General features: G+C 20.9%; 1 protein-coding gene across 1 annotated transcript; it reads left to right on the top strand.

Annotated features, from left to right (window-relative positions):
• The first annotated feature begins 14,535 nt into the window (after positions 1-14,535).
• On the top strand, positions 14,536-15,153 carry LOC124428352. The gene has a single exon (XM_046972295.1). It carries the CDS (start codon positions 14,536-14,538, stop codon positions 15,151-15,153), a length of 618 nt encoding a protein of 205 aa, XP_046828251.1.
• Positions 15,154-22,971: the final 7,818 nt, after the last annotated feature.

Below are 22,971 nucleotides of genomic sequence, written 5' to 3'. Positions count from 1 at the left end.
TAACGATAATAACGATAATAACGATAATAACGATAATAACGAAAACAATAATAACAATTAAAACGAAGATAATAATAAAAATAATAACCATTATAACGATAATATCGATTATAATAATAATAATATAATATCTTAATTTTTTTATTTTAACTCGTTTTAATTAGGGTGAAGTGACAATCGGAAATATGTTTCTCTGTGAACAAAGAAACGACAATTCACGTTTATTTTTCACTCTGTTAAATTTTATATTTTACTCTCGTACTACTTCTCTCGTGTACGTTCTATTTCTTACTGCCAGTTTCTCTCCCCAAATCTGTACGGCTCGCTTTGTAGGTAACAAAAGAATTTGTAAGTAACAAAAACAAAGGAAGGGCGGGCCATGAGACGCGTGATAAATCTACCTGGAGAAAGTATACTTTCTTTACAATAATAATAAAGATAATTACGATATTAACGACAATTATGATAATAATAATAATAATAATAATTACGATAAAAACGATAATAACGATTATAATATTAACGTTAACAACGATAATTACGGTAATAATGATAATAATAGAAGTAAAAATAACAATATTAATAATAATAACTACAATGACGATAATAACTGTAGGATTAATAACAATAATAACTACAATTGCGATAATAACGATATAAACGAAAAATAATATCCATAATAACAATAGTATCAATAATAATGATAATAACAATAACAATAATAACGATAATAATGAAAACAGTAATAACGATAATAACGAAAATAATAATAATAGTAACAATAATAAAAATTATAATGATAAAAAAGGTTTATAATAAAATTAATAATAAAGACAACAACGATATTAACAATAATAAAAATAATAACGATAACAGTAACAATTATAACTATAATAACAACGAAAATTTCGATAATAACGATAATAATAATAACGTTAATAATGATAATAGTATTAATATTAATAAAGATAATAACGATAATAACGATAATAATGATAATTATATTAAAAATGATAGTAACAATATTAACGATAAAATCGATAATATTAATAATAATAATAACAATAAAATCGATAATAATGATATTTACGATAGTATAGTAATAATAATAAAGATTACATCGATATTAATTTTAATAACGATAATAACAATAACACTAATAACGATAATATCGATAAAAATAATAATAAGAATAAAGATATTTACTATATTAACTATAACAATAATAACGTTAACATCGATAATAATAATAACAATAATATCGAGATTAACGATAGTAATGAAAATAATATTAACATTATTAACAATAATAAAGAGAATAACGATAATAGTAATAAAGATAATAACGACAATATTAATAATAATAATAACGATAATAATGATAATAACGATAAAAATAATAATAATTATTCTAAAGATAATAAAGATATTAACGAAAATAATGATAATAATGATAATAACGAATACAATAATAATAATAACAATTATAACAATAATAACGAAAATGTCGTTAATAATAATAACAATTATGACAATAATAACGATAATATCGTTAATAATAATAACGATAATAACGATAAAAGTAATAACAATAATAACATATAAAATCGATAATAATAATGACAATATTAACGATTATATCGATAATTTTAATATAAATAATTTCAATAACAGCAATATTAACGATTATGATGATAATAACGATAATAATAGTAATAAAAATGACAATATTAGAATAGTAACGATATTAACGATAATAACGATTATAATAGTACCAATAATAACAATCATAACAACGATAAATATAATAACGATAATAATAATAATGATAATAACGATAATGTCGATAAAAATAATAACAATATTAAAGATAATATCGATAATAATAATAATTTTGACAATAATAACGATAATAACGCCAATAATAATAATAATAATAATAATAATAATAATAATAATAATAATAATAATAATAATAATAATAATAATAACGATAATAACGATAATAATAATAGTAATAGTAACACTAATAACGATAAAGTGATAATAATAATAATATTAATAACGATAATAACGATATTAGTGATAATAATAATAATAATAATACAGATAAAAATGATATTAATGATACAAAATAATAATAACAATAACAATTATAACTATAATAACAATTATAATATGGACAGTGATGACGATAATAACGATAATAATTGTAGTAATAGTAACATTAATAACGATAAAGTGATATTAATAATGATATTAATAACGATAATAACGATATTAGTGATAATAATAATAATACAGATAAAAACGATATTAATGATACAAAGTATAATAGTGTTAATAGCGATAATTTTAATAATAATAATAACAATTATAACTATAATGACTATAATAATATGAACAATAATAACGTTAGTAACGATAATAATAGATATTAATATTAATAATAATATCGATAATAATGATAAGAACGATTAGAACGATAAGAATAATGGCAATAATAACAATAATAACGATAACAACAACAATAAAAATAATATTAATTACGATAATAACGATAATAGAGAGAATAATGTTAATTACGATAATAACGACAATAATAATAATAATAACGATAATATCGATAATAACGTAAATAATAGTAGCAGTATTTACAATAATAACGATAATAACGAATAGAATGATAATAATATTAATAATTATAATAACGATAATAACGATAATAACTATAATAATGGTATTAATAATAATATCGTTTATAAAGATAATAATAATAATAATATTAATAACAATAATAACGATAATAACGATAATAGTAATAATATTAATAACGATAACAAAGCTAATAACGACAATAATAATAATAATAATAATAATAATAATAATAATAATGATAATAATAATAGTAATAATTGTAATAATAATAGTAACGATAATTAGTATAATAACGATAATTATAGTAGCAATGATAACAATAATAACAATAATAACAATAATGACGATTATAACGATAATATCGATTATAATGACAATATTATCGATATTAACGATAAGAATAATTATAATATTAAAGTAAATAACGTTATTAACATTATTTTTTTTGAAGGTCTGAGAATGCCAAACTTTACGCACTGATCCTTGGAACCTGCAGACTAGAAGAACCCTTTACCATTTGGGTCTCCCGATAAAGTTCCTGGGGAGTTGGGGTTACCGTAGGAATAGACACTACCGACTAAACTCATATCCATCCTATTGGCATAGTGAAACCATGTGACATTACTTCGAGATAGCGTCACTTCATCATGTCCCATTAAATAGGACTCGCACGATTTGGCTCTTCGTGGCAGGAACCTGGTGATACGATGGTGGCACTTCTATGGGCCGCCCATCTCCTTCATCTTTTTACGTAAGATTGCCCTCATGTCGCAGGCAATCCTGCTCCACTCCTTCAGCCCTCGCAGCATTTTCTCTAGCATGCTGTCCGGCGAGATGTCTCCGAGCACCTGTTCCAAGGCAAATCGTTCGGCGCACAACAGTGCGCATATGAAGAAAGTGTGGTGGGCATCGTCGACGTTTGAGTCGCCAAAGGGATAGTTTCCATCAGCAACCTTCCTCATTTTTGCGAGGTAGGAGCAGAACAGTTCATGCCCTGTAAGGAAATGTGTGAGGGAGAAATCTAATTCTTCCGCCTCCGGGTTTATCCAGTTCACTAGTCGGTTGATGAGTCGGGCTTTAGTAGTTTCCTGCTTCCATCTGCATTGCCAGGTCTCGATGCTGGTAGACATTGCGAGACTTGATGCCTTCTCCTAACACAAAACGGACCTCTGTTGGAGGACGAATTGTCTCTCCTGGCCTAGTAGATCAATCGGGATTTCCCCCACGACGACTAGCACCGCGGGCTCAGAGACTGTGCGGTAAGAGCACGCGATTCGGAGAGCTCCCCTCCGCCGTACCGCTGCTATACGCTTCCGATATTTCTCCTTTTGCAGCGCATCGGCAATAATAACGATATTAACGGTATCAACGATAATAATAATAATAATAATAATCATAACGATAATAACGAAAATAACGATAATAACAACAATAACGATTATAATAATAATAATAGTAATAACAATCATAAAAAAAATATCGATAATAAAAATAATTATAATAACACTAATAACGATAATAACGATAATAAAGATAACAACGATAGTAATAATAATAATAGGAATAACAATCATAAAGATAATAACGGTAATAATTTTGATAATAATAGAAATAATAACGATAATAACTGTAATATAAGTAACAATAATAACGATATTAATGAAAAGAACAATAACAATAATAACGATAAAAACGATAATAATATTAATAATAATAATAATAGTAATAATATCGATTATAAAAATAACGATAATAACGATAATAATAATGATAATTTTAACGATAATTACGATAATAATAATAATAAAAAAGGTCATAGTGGTACAATAAATATATATAAATTATATATAAATACCATATTATTGTTATTATTACTACTATTATAATCTTTATTATCGTTATTATCATTATTATTGTTACTATTCTTATTGTCTTTATTATTTTTATTATCGTTATTAATATTATTATCGATATTATCGTTATTATTATTAACGTTTTTATCGTTATTACCGATGATATTATTATTACTATTATTACTATTATCATTAATATCATTATTATTGTTATTATCGACATTATTATTAATATTATTATCGCTATCATCGTAGTTATCATTATTAGCATTATCATTATTTTTAGCGTTATTATTGTTATTTTTGTTATCGTTATTAACGTTAATTCTATAATTATTGTTGTTATTATTATCACTATTACCGTTATTATTGTTATTATTATTATCGATATTATCGATAATATTGATATTATTGTTATCGTTCTTATTGTTATTATCAATACTAAGTTTATATCGCTTTATTGTTATTATTATTATCGTTATTATTGTTTTTATCGTTATTATCGTTATTACTGTTATATTATTATCATTGTATTATTATCCTTATTACGCTATTATCGGTATTATCGATATTATCGTATTTGGTATTATAATTATTATCATTATTTCCGGTATTTCTGTTATTATTTTTATTATTTATATTATTACTATTACTTCTATCGTTATTATCTTTATTAACGTTATTATCTTTATGATTGCTATTCCCGTCAATATCTTTATTAATTTTATTATTATAATTATCGTTATTATTGTTATTATTATTAATATTATTATTGTAAGTATCGTTATAATTGTTAATATTATTATCTATGTTATCGTTATCATTTTTATTATTATTATTATCGTTATTATCGATATTATCGTTGTTATTTCCCTTATTACCAATGTGATCGTTATTATTCCCGTTATAATCATTATTATCGTTATTATTCTTATTATCGTTATTATCGTAATTATTTTTATTATTATTGCCTCATTATTATTACTATCTTTATTATTGCTATAATTATTGTCGTTATTATTGTTTCAAATATTATAATTATTATCCTTATTATCTTTATTAATGTAAATAATATTATTATTACTATCGATATTATCATTTTTATTATTATCGTTATTATCATTATTATCCCTATTAATTTTATTATTTTTATAATAATTCACTTTACTATTATTATTGTCATTTATAATATTATTATTTAAGTATTATCATCATTATCGTTATTTTTATTATTATTATTATTATCTTTATTATAGTAATCATCGTTATTATCGAAATTATTGGTATTATTTTTATTACCGTCAATATCGTTATTATTAATATAGTTATTACGGCTATAATCGTTATAATCGTTATTATTGTTATTACTATATTTATTATAATTATTGTTATTATCGTTATTATCGTTATTATTGTTTTTACTATTATTATTATTATTATTGTTATTATCGTTTTTATTATTATCGATATTTTCATTATTATCATTATTATTTTTATCATTTTTATTATTACTATTATTAGTATCGTTATTATCGTCATTCTTCTTCTTCTTATTATTATTATTGTCTTTTTTATCTTTAATATCGATATAATAATAATTATTATTATCGTTAATATTGTTATTATTATTATCGAAATTATCATTTTCATCGTTTGTAATATTATTGTTATTATCGTTGTTATCGTAAATATTGTTTTTATCATTATTATTTTTATTGCTATTATCGTTAATATTGTTATTATTATTATCGTTATTAACGTAATAATCGTTATTATTGTTATTATTATTATTATTCTTATCGTCATTATCGTTATTATTATTAACGTTATTATCGTTACTATCGTTATTATTGTTATTACTATTATTATCATTATTATCGGTTTTATCGTTATTATTGCTATTATTATTTTTGTTATTAACGTTATAATCATAATTAATTTTATTTTTTATCGTTATTTTCGTTATTATCGTTATTATTGTTATTATTATTATCTTGAATAACGTTAACATCAAAGTCATCTACCTTATTCTTATTATATTATCGATTTTATCATTAATATCCTTATTATTATTATTACTGTTATCGCTATTATCGATATTATTATGATCGTTATTATCGTTGTTATCTTCATTATTTTTATTGTTGATATTATTATAATCGATATTATCGTTAATATTGTTATTATTATAATCGATATTACCGTTCGTATCATTAATATTATTATCGCTATTATCGTTATTATCTTTAGTACCGTAATTATCGTTATTATAGTTATAAAATTATTATTATTATCGATATAATCGTTAATATTGTGTTTATTATAATCGTAATAATCGTTATTATCACTAATATTGTTATTGTTATTATCTTCATTATCCTTATAATTATTATCTGTATTATCGTTATTATCGTTATTATTATTATCATTCTTGCGTTATTATCGTTAATATTCTAATCTTTAAAATATTATAATCGTTAATATAATAATTGTTAATAATCGTAATAATATATTATCGTCAATAACGTTATTATTATAATTAATAATACTAATGGTACTATTGCTGTTATTATCGTTATTACCGTTATTATTATTATTATTTTTTTGTTATTATCGTTAATATCGTTATTTTTGTTATTATCATTATTATCGTTATTGTCGTTATTATTGTTATTATCGTAATTATCGGTATTATCGTTTTTATTGGTATTATCGTTAATAACGTTAGTATATTTATAACAATTACTATTATTATCGTTATTATCACGATTATTGTTATTATTATTATTAATACTGTCATATTTATCGTTAAAATTAACATTGTTTTTACCTTTATAATCGTTATTATCGTTATTATTACTACTATCTTTATCGTTATTATCATTATTAATGTTACTATAATTATTATTAACGTTATTATAGTTATTATCGTTATTATCGTTATAATCTTTAATAATGCTAATATTATTACAATTATTATCAATATTATCGATATTATCGTTATTATTAGTACCATTATATTCGTTATTATTACTATCATTATTGAAATTATTATTATTATTATTATTATTATTATTATTATTATTATTAATATTATTATTATTATTTTCGTTATTATATTAATTATCGTTCTTATATAATTATTATTATCGTTAATACTGTTAATATTAATATCGATATTATCGTTATTGTCATTATGAATATTAATGTTATTATCGTTGTTATCGTTAATATTGTTATTTTCTTTAATAGTATTATCGTTACTATCGTTATTATCGTTATTAACGTTATTATTTTTTTATTATTATCTTTATAATTGTTATAATTATTAATTTCAATATCGTTATTATCTTTATTATTGTTATGATTGCTATTATTATTATTATTATTATAATCATCATTATCATTATTATTGTTACTATCAATATTATTGTTATTATTATTATCGTTAATTTCTTTGTTATGATTATTGATGTTATCGTCATGATCATTATTATTTTTATTTTTATTATTATTATTAACGATATTGTCGTAAATATTGTTAATATTATTTTCGATATTAACGTTATTATTGCTATTATTAATATCGTTAAAATCGTTTTAAACGTTATTATTGTTCTTACTGTTATTATTACTACTATCATTATCCTCATTATCGTTATTACAGTTTCTATTCTTAATATTGTTATTTTGCTTCTATTATTATCGTTATTATCTTTATAATCGTTATTATTGTTATTATTGTTAATATTACTATCGATATTATCATTATTTTCGTAATTATTGTTATTATTGTTAATAGTATTATCGTTATTAACGTTAATATCATTGATATATTTATTTTTACTATCATTATTATCGTTATTGTCGTTATTATCGTTAGTATCATTATTAATATTATCGTTACAATCGTTATTATTATAATCGTTATTATCGTTAATATCGTTTTTATTATTATAATTTATTTTCTCTTTATAATTGTTATTATCACTTATATGATTATTATTATTATCATTTTTATCGTTTTTATCGTTATTATCGTTATTGTTGTTATTATTATTATCTTTATTATTGTTTTTATCGAATTTAGCGTTATTATCAATATCAATATTGTAGTTATTGTCGTTGATATTAATATCGTTCATATCTTTATTATTGTTATTATTGTCTTTATTTCTACTAATATTATCATTATTAACTCTTATTATCGATATTATTATTGTCATTATTAACGTAATTATCGTTATTATCTTTATTATCGATATTATCGTTATTATTATTGTCGTTAAACTCGTTTTTATCGTTATTATTGTTATTATTGTTATTATTACTACTATGATTATCCTCTTTATCGTAATTATAGATATTATTCTTAATTTTATTATTGTTACTTCTATTATTATAGTTAATATCGTTTCTATAGTTATTATTATTATCTATATTATCGTAAATATTTTAATTATTATAATCGATATTATCGTTAATATCGCCGTTATTACTAACGCAATTATCGTTATAACCGTCATTATCGTTATTATCGTTATTATCATCATTATTATTATCGATAATATCTTCATTATCTTTATTATGGTTATTATCTTTTTTATCGTTAATATCGTTAATAACGCTATTATCTTTATTATTATTATTATTATTAATATCGTTAATATCGATATTATCGTTTCTATTGTTATTAATATTGTCGTTAATATCATTAATATTATTATCTGCATAATCGTTATTATCGTCATTATTGTTTTTTTTTAATATTACCACTATTATTATCGTTATTATACTAATTATCGTTATTATTATTATTATTATAAATACTATTAATATCGTTATATTCGTTATTATCGTTATTATCGTTATTATTATTATTAATACTATTGTGGTTATTATCGTTAATATTATAATTGTTATTATCGTAATTATCTTTATTAATATTATTAATGTTGTCGTAATTATCGTTAATATTATTATCGTTATAATCTGTATTATCATTATTATTGTTGTTATTAATATTATTATTTAGTTATTAAAGTTATTATTATAGTCGTTTTTATCGTTATTATCGTTATTATATTTATTATTACTATTATTATTATCGATATTATTGGTAATATTTTTATTGTTTTTAACGATTTTATCGTTATTATCGGTATTATTATTTTAGTTATTATCGTTTTCATCGTTATCATCGTTGTGTTTAATATTATTATTAATATTATTGTCGTTATTATCTTTATTATCGTTAATATACTTCTTATTATTATCGATATTTTCGTTGTAATTATAATTATTATTATCTTCATTAACATTTTCGTCTTTGTTATTATTATTGCTATTATCGTTTTAAAGTTCTTATTATTGTTATTATCGTAATTACCGTTATTATCGTTATTATTGTGAATTCTATTATTATCTTTTTTGTTATTACCATTACTATTGCTTTTATTATTATCGTTATTATTAGTATTATAATTATCATTATTATTGTTATTATTATTATCGCTTTCAACGTTATTACATTTACCTTCGTTATTGTTATTATTATTATTATTATTATTATCGTTATTAACGTTAATATCGTTATTTTCTTTACTATTATTAATATTATTATCGTTATTATCGTAATTATCGTTATTATTATTATTAATATTGTCATTATTATCGTTAGTATTATTTTCTTTATTATCTTCATTATCCTTATTAGTGTTATTATTTGTAATCTTATTATCGTTATTAAACTACTATCGTTATTATCAATATCGTTATTATCGTTATTACCATTATGACTACCGTCGTTATCATTAATATTGAATTCGTTATTCTCAATATTATCGATATTATCTTTATTATTATTATTACAACTATTATTATTATTAACGATATTGTTGTTATTATCGTTATTATTATGACCGTTATTATCGTTATTAACGTTATTATTTTTATTAATTTTATCTTTATTATCGTTAATATTTTTACTTTTAATATCGTTATTATCGTCATTATAATTATTATCGCTTTAATCGTTATTATTGTTACTATTATTATCGTTATTACCGTTAATATCGTTATAACCGTTATTATTCTTATTATTATTATCTTTTTTAACGTTAGAATCATAATTATTGCTATTATCGTTATTATCGTTATTTTTATTATCGTTATTATCGTAATTATCGTTCATATCGTTATTATTATTAATATTATTATCGTCATTATCATCATAATTATCTTCGATATTATCTTTATTATCTTTATTATTGTCATTAATATTATTATTACTATTATCGTTATTATCGTTATCATTGATAATATTATTTAATTATTTACGTAAATATCATTATTAATTTTATTAATATTATCGCTGTTATTGTTAATTTCGTTGTTTTCGTTATTATCGTTATTATTATCATCGTCATTATCGTTAATATTATTATCCTTTTAAAAGTCATTATCGTTAATATTGTTACTATTGATATTTCTATTATTATTATTATCGTCAATATCATCATAACAAATTCGTTATTTTCGTTATTATTTTTATTATTAATAATATTATCGTTATTATAGTTATTATTGTTATAGTTATTACAGTTATTATGGTTATTATTGTTATAATTATTATTATTACAGTTATAATTATTGTTAATATCCTTATTATCGTTATTATTATTATTATTATTATTAGTGACATTATTATCTTAATTATCGTTATTATCGTTATTATCGGTATTATCGTTAATATCGTTATTATCTTTTAGTATTATTTTTATTATTATTTATATTATTATCGTTCTTATGATAATAATCATCTTAATCATTAATATAGTTATTATTATTATAGATAGTGTTTTTAATATTGTTAATATCTTTATTATTATTATTATATTATTGTTATTAACGATTATATCGTTATTGTCATTATTATGGTTATTATCGTTATTGTCGTTTTTATCTATGTTATTGTTATTATTGTTATTATTATTATCGATATTATAGATAATATCGTTTTTATCGGATTTGTTGAAATTACTATTAACGTTATTATCTTTATTATCATTATTATTATTATCGTAATTATTGTCATTATCGTTATTATTATTATTATTATTATTAATATAGTTAATATCGTTATTATTGTTATTATTAATATTGTTATCATCATAACAATTATTACACGTTATTATCATTATTATCGTCATTATTATTTTAATTATTATCGTTATCATCGTCGTTTTTATTATCGATATTATTGTTAACATCGTCATTACGATAATTATAATTGTCGTTTTTAACGTTAGAATCGTTATAATTGTTATTATTATTATCGTTACACTCGTTAATATCGTTATTATTGTTATTATTGATATTATTATTACTACAATTATCCAAATTGTCTTTATTATCCGTCTTATTAATATTATTACTAACGTTATTATCGTTATTATTGTTATTATTTTTATTATTATTATAGTTAATGTCGTTTATATCGTGATTAACTTTATTAATATATTTACTATTATCGTTATAGTCGTTATTATTATTAATATTATATTCGCTATTATTGTAATTATTATTATCGTTATTATCCATATTATCTTTATTGTTCTTTCTATTATTATCGTTATTATCTTTATTATTATTTTTATTTATATTAATATTCTTGTAATGATGATCATTATCCATATTACCGTTATCATCGTTATTATAAATATAATAATCGTTCTTATCGAAATTATCGTTGTTACGTTTATTATTGTTACTTTTATTATTTTTATTATCGTTATTTTCGTTTTTATTGTTCCGTTTATTATCGTTATTATCATTAATATCGTTATTATCGTTATTGTAATTATTATTATCGTCGTTATTATTGTAAATGTTATTACTGCTATTATCGTTATTATCGTTATTATTATTACTACTATTATCGTTATTATCGTTATTATTAGTACTACAATTATCGTTATTATCGTTATTATTGTTATTATTAATATTGTCATTATCATAACTATTATTATGCGATATTATCATTATTAACGTCATTATTATTACCATTATTATCGTCATTACCGTTATTATTATTATTACTTTTCTTATTATCGTTATTTTTATTATCGATATTATTGTTATCATTGTTATTATGATTATTGTAATTGTCGTTTTAAACGTTATTATTGTTATTATTTATACTACTATTACCCAAATTATCGTTATTATCGTTCTTATTATTATTGTTACTAACGTTATTATCCTTAGTATTGTTGTTATTATTATTACCGTCCTTATCTTTATAATCCTCATTATCGTAATATTAATATTACTATTATCGTTATTAACGTAATTATCGTTATTATTGTTAATATTATTAACGTTATTATCGTTATTATCGTTATTATCGTTATTAATGTTATTACCATTATCGTTAATATCGATACTATCGTTATTAACTTTATTAATATAATTACTATTACCGTTATAGTCGTTATTATATTTATTATTATTGTCGCTATTATGGTTATTATTATTATCCTTATTATCGTTATTATCATTATTGTTCTTACTATTATTATCGTTATTAACTTTATTATTGTTTTTATCTATATTAATATTATCGTTATTATCCTTATTATTGTTGTTATTTTTATTTTTGTTATTATTATTCTCGATATTATCGTTATTTTCGTTTGTATTTTTATGTTTATTATACTTATTATCATTAATATCGTTATTATTGTTGTTATAATTATTAATATCGTTGTTTTCTTTATTATAATTGTTATTACTTTTATTATCGGTATTATCCTTATTATTATTTCTACTATTAACGTTATTATCGTTATTATTATTACTACTATTGCCGTTATTATCGTTACTATTACAATCGTTATTAACATAATTATCTTTATTATCGTTATTATTATTATCATTATTATCGTCATTATCTTAATGTTTATTATTTTTAATATAGTTATTATTGTTATAATTTTTATTTCTACTATTATTATTATAATCGTTTTTTTCGTTATTATCGTTATTATCGTTATTAACGTTATTATCGTTATTATCGTTATTATTATTATTATGATTATTATTATTATTATAACCGTTATTATTGTTATTATTATTATCGTTGTCATCGTTATTATCCTTATTTTCGATATTATAATTATTATTATTATCGTTATTTTTCTCGTTATCGTTAATATTTTATTATTATTATCGTTATTATCGATATTTTCGATATTATATTTATTATTACTATCGTTTTTATCGTTATTATCGTATTATTATTATTATTATTATTGCTTTTCTCGTTATTATTTTATTATTATTATTATTATTATTATCGTTATTATCATTATTATTTTTATTACTCTTTCCGTTATTATCGTTACTATTATTATCGTTATTAGCGTTATTATTAACCCCTGTGCGTGTGGTGAAGTATAATACTCCCTCAGTACTCTCTGCTTGTCGTAGAAGGCGACTAAAGGGATTGTGCGAATTGCTTGTGAATGTTCTTTTACTGCTATTCTATAGCTTTGTTCTTGTTTTATATCATTTTCTATTCTTTCTCTCACTCTCAAGCTTTCTTCCGTTCCTTTCCTTGCTTTTGGGGAGCTTGCCTCACAATATTTATATTTATTATGATGGATAGTAGAGAAAAATTTAAAGCGGGCGTTGGAGGGACACCCACGCTACGGCGGTGCCAGGTGGTGTTAGGGCAGGACATCCGCCGTTGTCATCAAACAACTGCCAGGAACTTGGGGAAGGCAATCTGACACCAGCTCTGAATATTGCATCGGGAAGAGCACCACAGTTTGGCGACCAGGCCATAGCGCCAGGAAGAGTAAGATAAGAGGAAAACCACTTGAAGGAGTGGCAGTTGATTGCCAGGACCGTTGATATTACGCGGTTCTCCCTCCTGACGTCACCTATCCCGCCTGCGAATGGGACTCTACAAGATGGAGAGAGTGAGAAACTCGCGTAAGCAAAATTCCTCCTTGCCAAAATGAAGTTGGATATTGCTAGACAGCCAAATGTCAACGACCTCCGGCCGTGCACTAGGCGAATACTGATGCGTGCCACCGATGCCAGGATGCAGTACGGCGCTGAAGTATGTGCGGAGGCCCTGCGAAAAGAGAATTGTCGCATAAGCATAGCCGCGGTACAGAATAGGGGCGCTCTCCGAATCGCTTGCTCCTACCGCACGGTCTCTGAGCCCGCGGTGCTAGTGGGCGCGGGAGTAATGCCGATCGTTCTACTAGCCCAGGAGAGACAATTCGTCCACCAGAAAAGGTCCGCTTTGGGTAAGGAGGAGGCATCATGGCTCGCCAGGAATACCAGCATCGAGACCTGGCAAAGCAGATGGGAACGGGAGCCTAGGGGCAGATGGACGGCCCGACTCGTCAGTCGGCTGGACAGCTGGCTAAACCGGGAGGCGGGGGAGGTAGACTTCTACATCACCCTATATTTAACAGGGCATGGTCTGTTCTGCTCCTGCCTCGCAACAATGAGGAAGGTTGTAGACGTTAAATGCTACTATGGCGACTCAACCGTAGACGACGCCCACCACACGTTCTTGATATGTGCACGGTGGAGCGCCGAACGATTTTCCGTGGAGCATTAGCTCGGAGACATGTCGCCGGACAACATTGTCGAGAAAGAGCTGCGAGGGCAGAAGGAGTGGAACAGGTATGCCTGCTACGTGAGGGCAATATTACGAAAAAGAAGGAGATGGGCGGCCAATAGACGTACCACCAACGTTGCACCAGGTTCCTGTCATGTGGAAACATATTGTGGTCGTCCTAATTAATGGGACATGATGAAGTGGCGCGATTATGAATTAATATCATATGACGGTACCGGGATGTTTTCACTATGCCACTAGAATGGATATGAGATTAATCAGTAGTGCCTATTCCAACGATGAGCCCGACACTACAGGGACTTTAACGGAGTCCCAAATGGTAAAGGGTTCCTCTGGAGTCCCTGAGTCAGTGAGTAAATCTTGGCATTCTCAGACCATCAAAAAAAAAATTATCGTTATTATTATTATCCCTATTATCGTAATTCCCGTTATTATCGTTATTATTATTAATATGATTATAGTCATTATCCTTATTATTATTATCTTTATTATCGAAATTATCGTTATTTTATTTATTATTGAAAATATTATTATCGTCGTTATTATTATTATCGTTATTATTGTTATTATTGTTATTACTATTATTATTATTATTATCGTTATTAACGTTAATATTGCTATAATTATTTTTTTAATTAACGCAATTATCCCTATTAATTTTATTATTCTTATCGATATTATCGTTATTACCGTTACTATCGCTATTATTAGTATTTATATTATCGTCATTATCGTTATTATTGTATCCATTGCTTTATTATTATTACTATTAACGTTACTATCGTTATTACTATTATTATTAATATTATTATTATAATTGCCGTAATTATTGTTATTATCGCAATTAATAATATTATTATTATTATTATCGTTACTATTGTTTTTATCGTTATTATTGTTATTATTATTAACGTTAACATAGTTATAACCTTATTTTTGTTATTATTATAAATATTATTATCGTTATTATCCTTGGTATCGTTATTATTGTTATTATTATTATAATTATTATCGTTACTATCGTTATTATAGTTAATATCGTTATTGTCTTCATTATTATGATTTTTATTATCGTTATTATCGTTTTATCGTTACTATTATTACTATTGTCGTTTGTATCATTATTATTAATATTATTATTATTATTATCGAAATTAACGTTATTATCGTTATTATTGTTATCGTTATTAACAGTATTGTCGTTATTATTGTTATTATTACTAAAATTATTAAGGTTATTATCGTTATTATCGTTATTATCGTTATTATTAGTGTTATTATTATTATTATAGTATTTAACGTTATTATTGTCATTACTGTTCTCATTATTATTGTTATTATCGTTATTATAGTTATTATAATTATTATTATTATTGTATTTATCATTATTATGGTTTTTGACATTGTTGTAATTATTATTGTCATTATTATTATTATTATCAACATTGCCATTATTATTCATATTATCATTATCGTTATTATCGTTATTATCGTTATTATCGTTATTATTATTATTACTATTGTCGTTATTTTATTTATTACTATTATCGTTATTATCTATATAATCGTTATTATTTCTATTATTACTTTTTTCGTTATTATCGTTAATATTGCTAATTTTATTATCGAAATTAACGTTATTATCGTTACACTTGTTACCGTTAATATAGTTATCATCGTTATTATTGTTATTACTAACTACTATTATTAACGTTGTTATTGTTATTATTATTATTATGGTTATTGTCGTTATTATTGATTTAGTATTTCTATTATTGTCGTTATTATCTTTATTATCTTTATCCTCTATATTACCGATATTATCGTACTTAATATTATTTTTCTTGTCGTTAATATCATTATTATTGTTATTATTGTTATTATTAATATTGCTATAATCGATTTTATTGTTATTATTATATTCGCTATTATCGTTATTATGGTTATTTTTGTTTATTTAATTATCGTTATTATCGTTAATATCGCTGTTAACTTTATTCCTATTATTATTCTTATCGTTATTTTTTTTATTATTATTATTACTGTTATAGTTACTATCGTTATTATTATTATCGTTATTGTCTTTATTATTGTTATTATTATTATTATTATCGATATTATCGTTAACATTGTTATTATTATTATCGATAATATCATTATTATCTTTTTTATTAGTATCGTTAATACCGATATTATCGTTAGTTACGTTATTTTTGTTATTATTACTACAATTATTATCGTTGATATCGTTATTATCGTTAGTACTGTTAATTTTGTTTTCATTATTAATATTATTATCGTTATTATCGTTATTATCCTAAATATCGTTATTAATACTATTTTTATTATCGTCATTATCGTTATTATTGTTATTATTACTATTGTTACAGTCATAATTATTATTATATGTTATTATCGTTATTATCGTTATTATCGTTATTTTCGTTCTTATTGTTATAATTTATATCGTTCTTATCGTTATTATTATTTTCGATATTATCGTTAACATCGTTATTATTATTATTATAATTGTCGTTATTAACGTAATTATCTTTATTTTCGTTATGATTGTAAATATTCTTATTATTATTATATATATTCCAGTAATTATTCTTATGATTATTATTGTAATTATTACTATTATTATTATCGTTATTATCGTTAATATCGTTCTTTTCGTTATTATCCTTATTATCGTTATTATTATTATTTCTATTGTCGTTATTATCGTTATTTTTGCGATTATCGTTAATATTGTAATTATTTTCGTTATTGTTTATAATAACTTTATTAACCTTATTAAGATTACTATTAATACCGTTATTAACGTTATAATCGTTATTATTAGTCTTATTATTGTCGTCATTATTGTTATTATTAATATTGATTTTATCGTTATTATCGTTGTTATCGATATTATGTTTATAATAATTATGATAATTTGTCTTGTTTTTGTTTTTATTGGTATTATTATTATTGTTATTATCTTTATTATTGCTATTATTATTATTATTATTATTATTATAGTACTCAATATCTTTGTTATCGTTATCACTATTTTTAGTGTTATTATTATTATGAATATTATTGTTATACTTATTATCGGAATTATCTTTACTTTTATTATTATTATTATTAATATTATCGTTATTATTGTTATTATTATTATTTTTATTATTATTATTATTATTATTGTTAGTATTATTATCGTTAATATCGTTATTATCGTTATTATATTTATAATTGTTATTTTTAATATCGTTATTTCGTTATGATCGTTATTATTGTTATTATTATTATTTTTATCATACTTATTATTGTTATTATTGTTACTATATTTATCGTTATTATCATTATTATCGTAATTATTATTATTATCATTATCGTTATTATCGTTATTATAGTGTCTATCGTTATTATTCTTATTATTATTATTATTATGATTATTATTATTATCGTCGATATAGTTATTATCGTTATAACTGTTCTTATAATTATCGATATTTCGTTATTAATGTTATTATCATTATTATTATTATTATTGTTAATATCGTTTTTTTGTTATTATTGTTCTTATCATTGTCTTTACTATCGTTATTATCGTTATTATCATTATCATTGTTGTTATTATTATTATCATTAACGTCATTTTCGTTATTATCGTAATTATTGTTATTATCCTTATTATTATTATTATGATTATTATTATTTTCGCCGATATAGTTATTATCGTTATAACTGTTCTTATAATTATCGATATTTCGTTATTATTGATATTATCATTATTATTATTATTGTTGTTAATATCGTTTTTTTGTTATTATTGTTCTTATAATTGTCTTTACTATCGTTATTATCGTTATTATCATTATTATTGTTGTTATTATTATTATCATTAATGTCATTATCGTTATTATCGTAATTATTTTATTATACTTATTATTATTAATATTATTATTATTATTATCGATAATGTCCTCTTTATTGTTATTATCTTTATAATTGTTATTATTAATATTGATATTTCGTTTTTATCATTACTATTGTTGCGATTATTATTGTTATTACCGTTATTATTGTCATATTTATTATTATTATAGATATTTTTTTAACATCTTTATAATCGAATCTATAGTCATTATTTTTAACGATATTATCGTTTTTATTATTATTATTATTGTCGTCAATATCGTTTATATCGTTATTATTATTATTATTATTATCATTATTATTGTTATTCTCTTTATTATCCTTATTATCGTTATTTTTATTATTATTATTATCGTTATTATCGTTATTATTATTATTATTATGGTCGTTATTTACGTCTTAATTATTATCGATATTATTGTTATTATCGTTATTATCGTTATTTTCGTTATCATTACAGTTATTATCGATAATATCGTCTTTATTTCTTTATATTTATTATCGTCATTATTGTTATTATTGTTATTATTAGTATTTTTATTATCTTTATCATCGTTGTTATTGTTATTATTGATATTATAAGTATTATTATTTTCGTTATAATCGTTATTATTGTTATTAATGTTATTATTATTATCGTTATTATGGTTATTAATGATAAAATTTTTATCTTTTTATCGTTTGTATTATTATTATCATTATTATTGTTATTATTATTATAATTATTATCGATATTATCATTATATTTATTATCGTTGTTATTGTTATTTTTGTTATTATTTTTATTGTTTTTATCGTTATTATTGTTATTATTATTATTATTATTATTGTTGCTATTATAATAATAATAGCTATAATCTTTATTGTTGTCATTATTATTATCGATATTATCGTTAATATCGTTATATTTATTATTACTATTATCCTTAGAGTCGTTATTATTATTATCGTGTTTTTCGTTACTATTATTGTTATTATTATTGCTTTTATTGCTATTATCAATATTATCATTGTTATTGTTATTAATATAATTATTATCATCGTAATATTCCTTATTATTGATATTATTATTTTCGTTATTATCGTAATTAGCTTTATTAATTTTATTATTGTTTTTATCGATATTAATATTTTTGTTATTATAGTTACTATCCTTATTGTTATTTTTATTAATATTATAGTTATTTTCGTTATTCGCATTTATCGTTATTATTGCTTTTATTGTTAATATTATGATTGACATTAACGTTTCTATCGTTATTATTGGTATTATTATTACTAGTCATATCGTTATTATCGTTATTGTTATAGTTATTATCGTTATTATTATTAATATTATTATCGTTATTATCGTTCTTATCGTTATAATTCTTATCATTATTATTATTATTTTTATACATAATACCGTTCATACTGTTATTATTATTATCGATAGTTTTATATTGTCGTTATTATTATTATCGTTATTAACGTTATTAGCCATATAATTGTTATTATTTCTATCATAATTATTATTAGTTTCGTTATTATCCGTATTTTTATTATTATTATAATTATTAATGTCGTTTCAATCTACATTATCGTTAATATTATTATTACTATTATCGTTATTATCTTTATTATGGTTATTATCGTTTTTATTATTATCGGTAATATCATTATTATCGTTATTACTGTTATTATTAACGTTGTTATCGTTATTATCCCTATTACTATTATTATTTATCTTTATTATATCTTTATAATAATAACAATAATAACCAAAATAACGATATTAACGATAATAATAATAACGATAATAACGAATATAATAATAACGGTAACAACGATAATTACGGTAATAACGATAAGTAATAATAACAATATTAGTAATAATAAAGTCAATGACGATAATAATAGTAGCAATAATATCAATAATAACTACAATTACGATAATGACGATATTAACGATAAAATAATACCGATAATAACGATATTATCGATATTAATAATAACAATATTAAAGATGAAATCGAAAATATTAATAATAATAATAACAATAATAACGATGTTAACGATAAAAACGATTATAAAAATAACGACAAGAACGATAATAATAATAATAAAAATAAAAATATTAACGATATTAACGATAATAACGATAATAATGATAATAAGGATAATAATAATAATAATAATAACAATGATAACGATAATAACAAAAATTAGGATAACTATAATAACGATAATAACGATAACAACGATAATAATAATAACAATAATACGAAAATAATGATAATAAGGATAACAATAAAAATAATATTAAAAATAACAACGTTATTAGCAATAATATCAGTAATAATAATGACAATAATAATGCTAATAATGATTATATTGATAATAACTATAATAATAATAATAATGACAAAAATAATAACGATAAAAACGATAATAACGATAATAATATTATTAATAACTATCATAACAATAATAACGAAAGTAAGGTTATTAGCGAAAATAATAATAACAATAATAACGATCATATCGATAATAATAATAACAAATATTATCAATAATATCGACAATAACAATAAAAATAATAACAATAATAACGATAATACGATAATAATGGTAATAATAATGGTAAGAGCGGTAATAGTTATAATAATAATAAGAGTAATAACGATAATAACGATAATAGAAATAACAATATAATCGATAATAACTATTATAGCGACAATAATCATAACAGTATTAACGACAACAACGATATTAATGATAATAAAGAAAATATTATTTATAATTAAGGTAATAATGATAATAATAAATAAAATAATAACGTTAATAACGTTAATTTCAATAATAACGATAATCTTGATAATAACTATATAATTAATAATGATAATATCGACAAGAATAATAATAATAATAATAACGATAATATCAATAACTACAATAATAACGAGAATGATAAAAATAATAAAGATAATAACGATATTAACGATAATAATGATAATATTGAAAATAATAATAATAATATCAATAAGAACGATAATGACGATAATATCGATAATAATAATAATGAATATATCGCTAATAGCAATAAAAATCATAACGATAATAACGATAATAACAATAACAATTGTAGTAAAATTAACAATAATAACGATGATAATGAAAATAACTATATTAACGATAAAAATGATAGTAAGAATAAAAATAATTATGATTATAACGATAACAATAATAAAAATAATATCGATAGCAAAATAATAACGATAATGATGATAATAATAAAAATAATAATAATAATAATAATAATAATGATAATAAAGATAAAAACGACAATAATAATAACAATAATGACGATAACAATGATAAAAGTAATAATAATAATAACGATAGTAACGATAATCATAATAACGATAATAAAGATTACAACAATATAAATTATTGAATAATGTCGTTAATAATATTAACAATAATAACGATAATATCGATAATAATAATAATGATAAAATCGATAATAATAATAACAATTATCACGATAATATCTATGATAACGACACTATAGATATAGTAATAATAACAATAAAATTATAATAATGGTTATTACGATAATAATAACAAAAAAGTAACAATAATACCGGTAATAATGATAATAATAATAAAAAAGTAACAATAATACCGGTAATAATGATAATAATAATAACAATAATATCGATAATGACTACGATAGTAATAATAGTAATAATAATAATAATAGTAATAATAATAATAAAAATAATAATAATAATAATAATAATAATAATAATAATAATAATAATAATAATAATAACGATAATAATGATAATAAATTTTAAATCGATAATAATAATAATAATAATA

Source organism: Vespa crabro, chromosome 12 (genome assembly GCF_910589235.1).
Source record: "Vespa crabro chromosome 12, iyVesCrab1.2, whole genome shotgun sequence".
Classification (NCBI taxonomy): Eukaryota; Metazoa; Arthropoda; class Insecta; order Hymenoptera; family Vespidae; genus Vespa; species Vespa crabro.
Note: the sequence above shows the minus strand (reverse complement) of the source record. Positions and strands in the feature narration are given on the sequence as shown.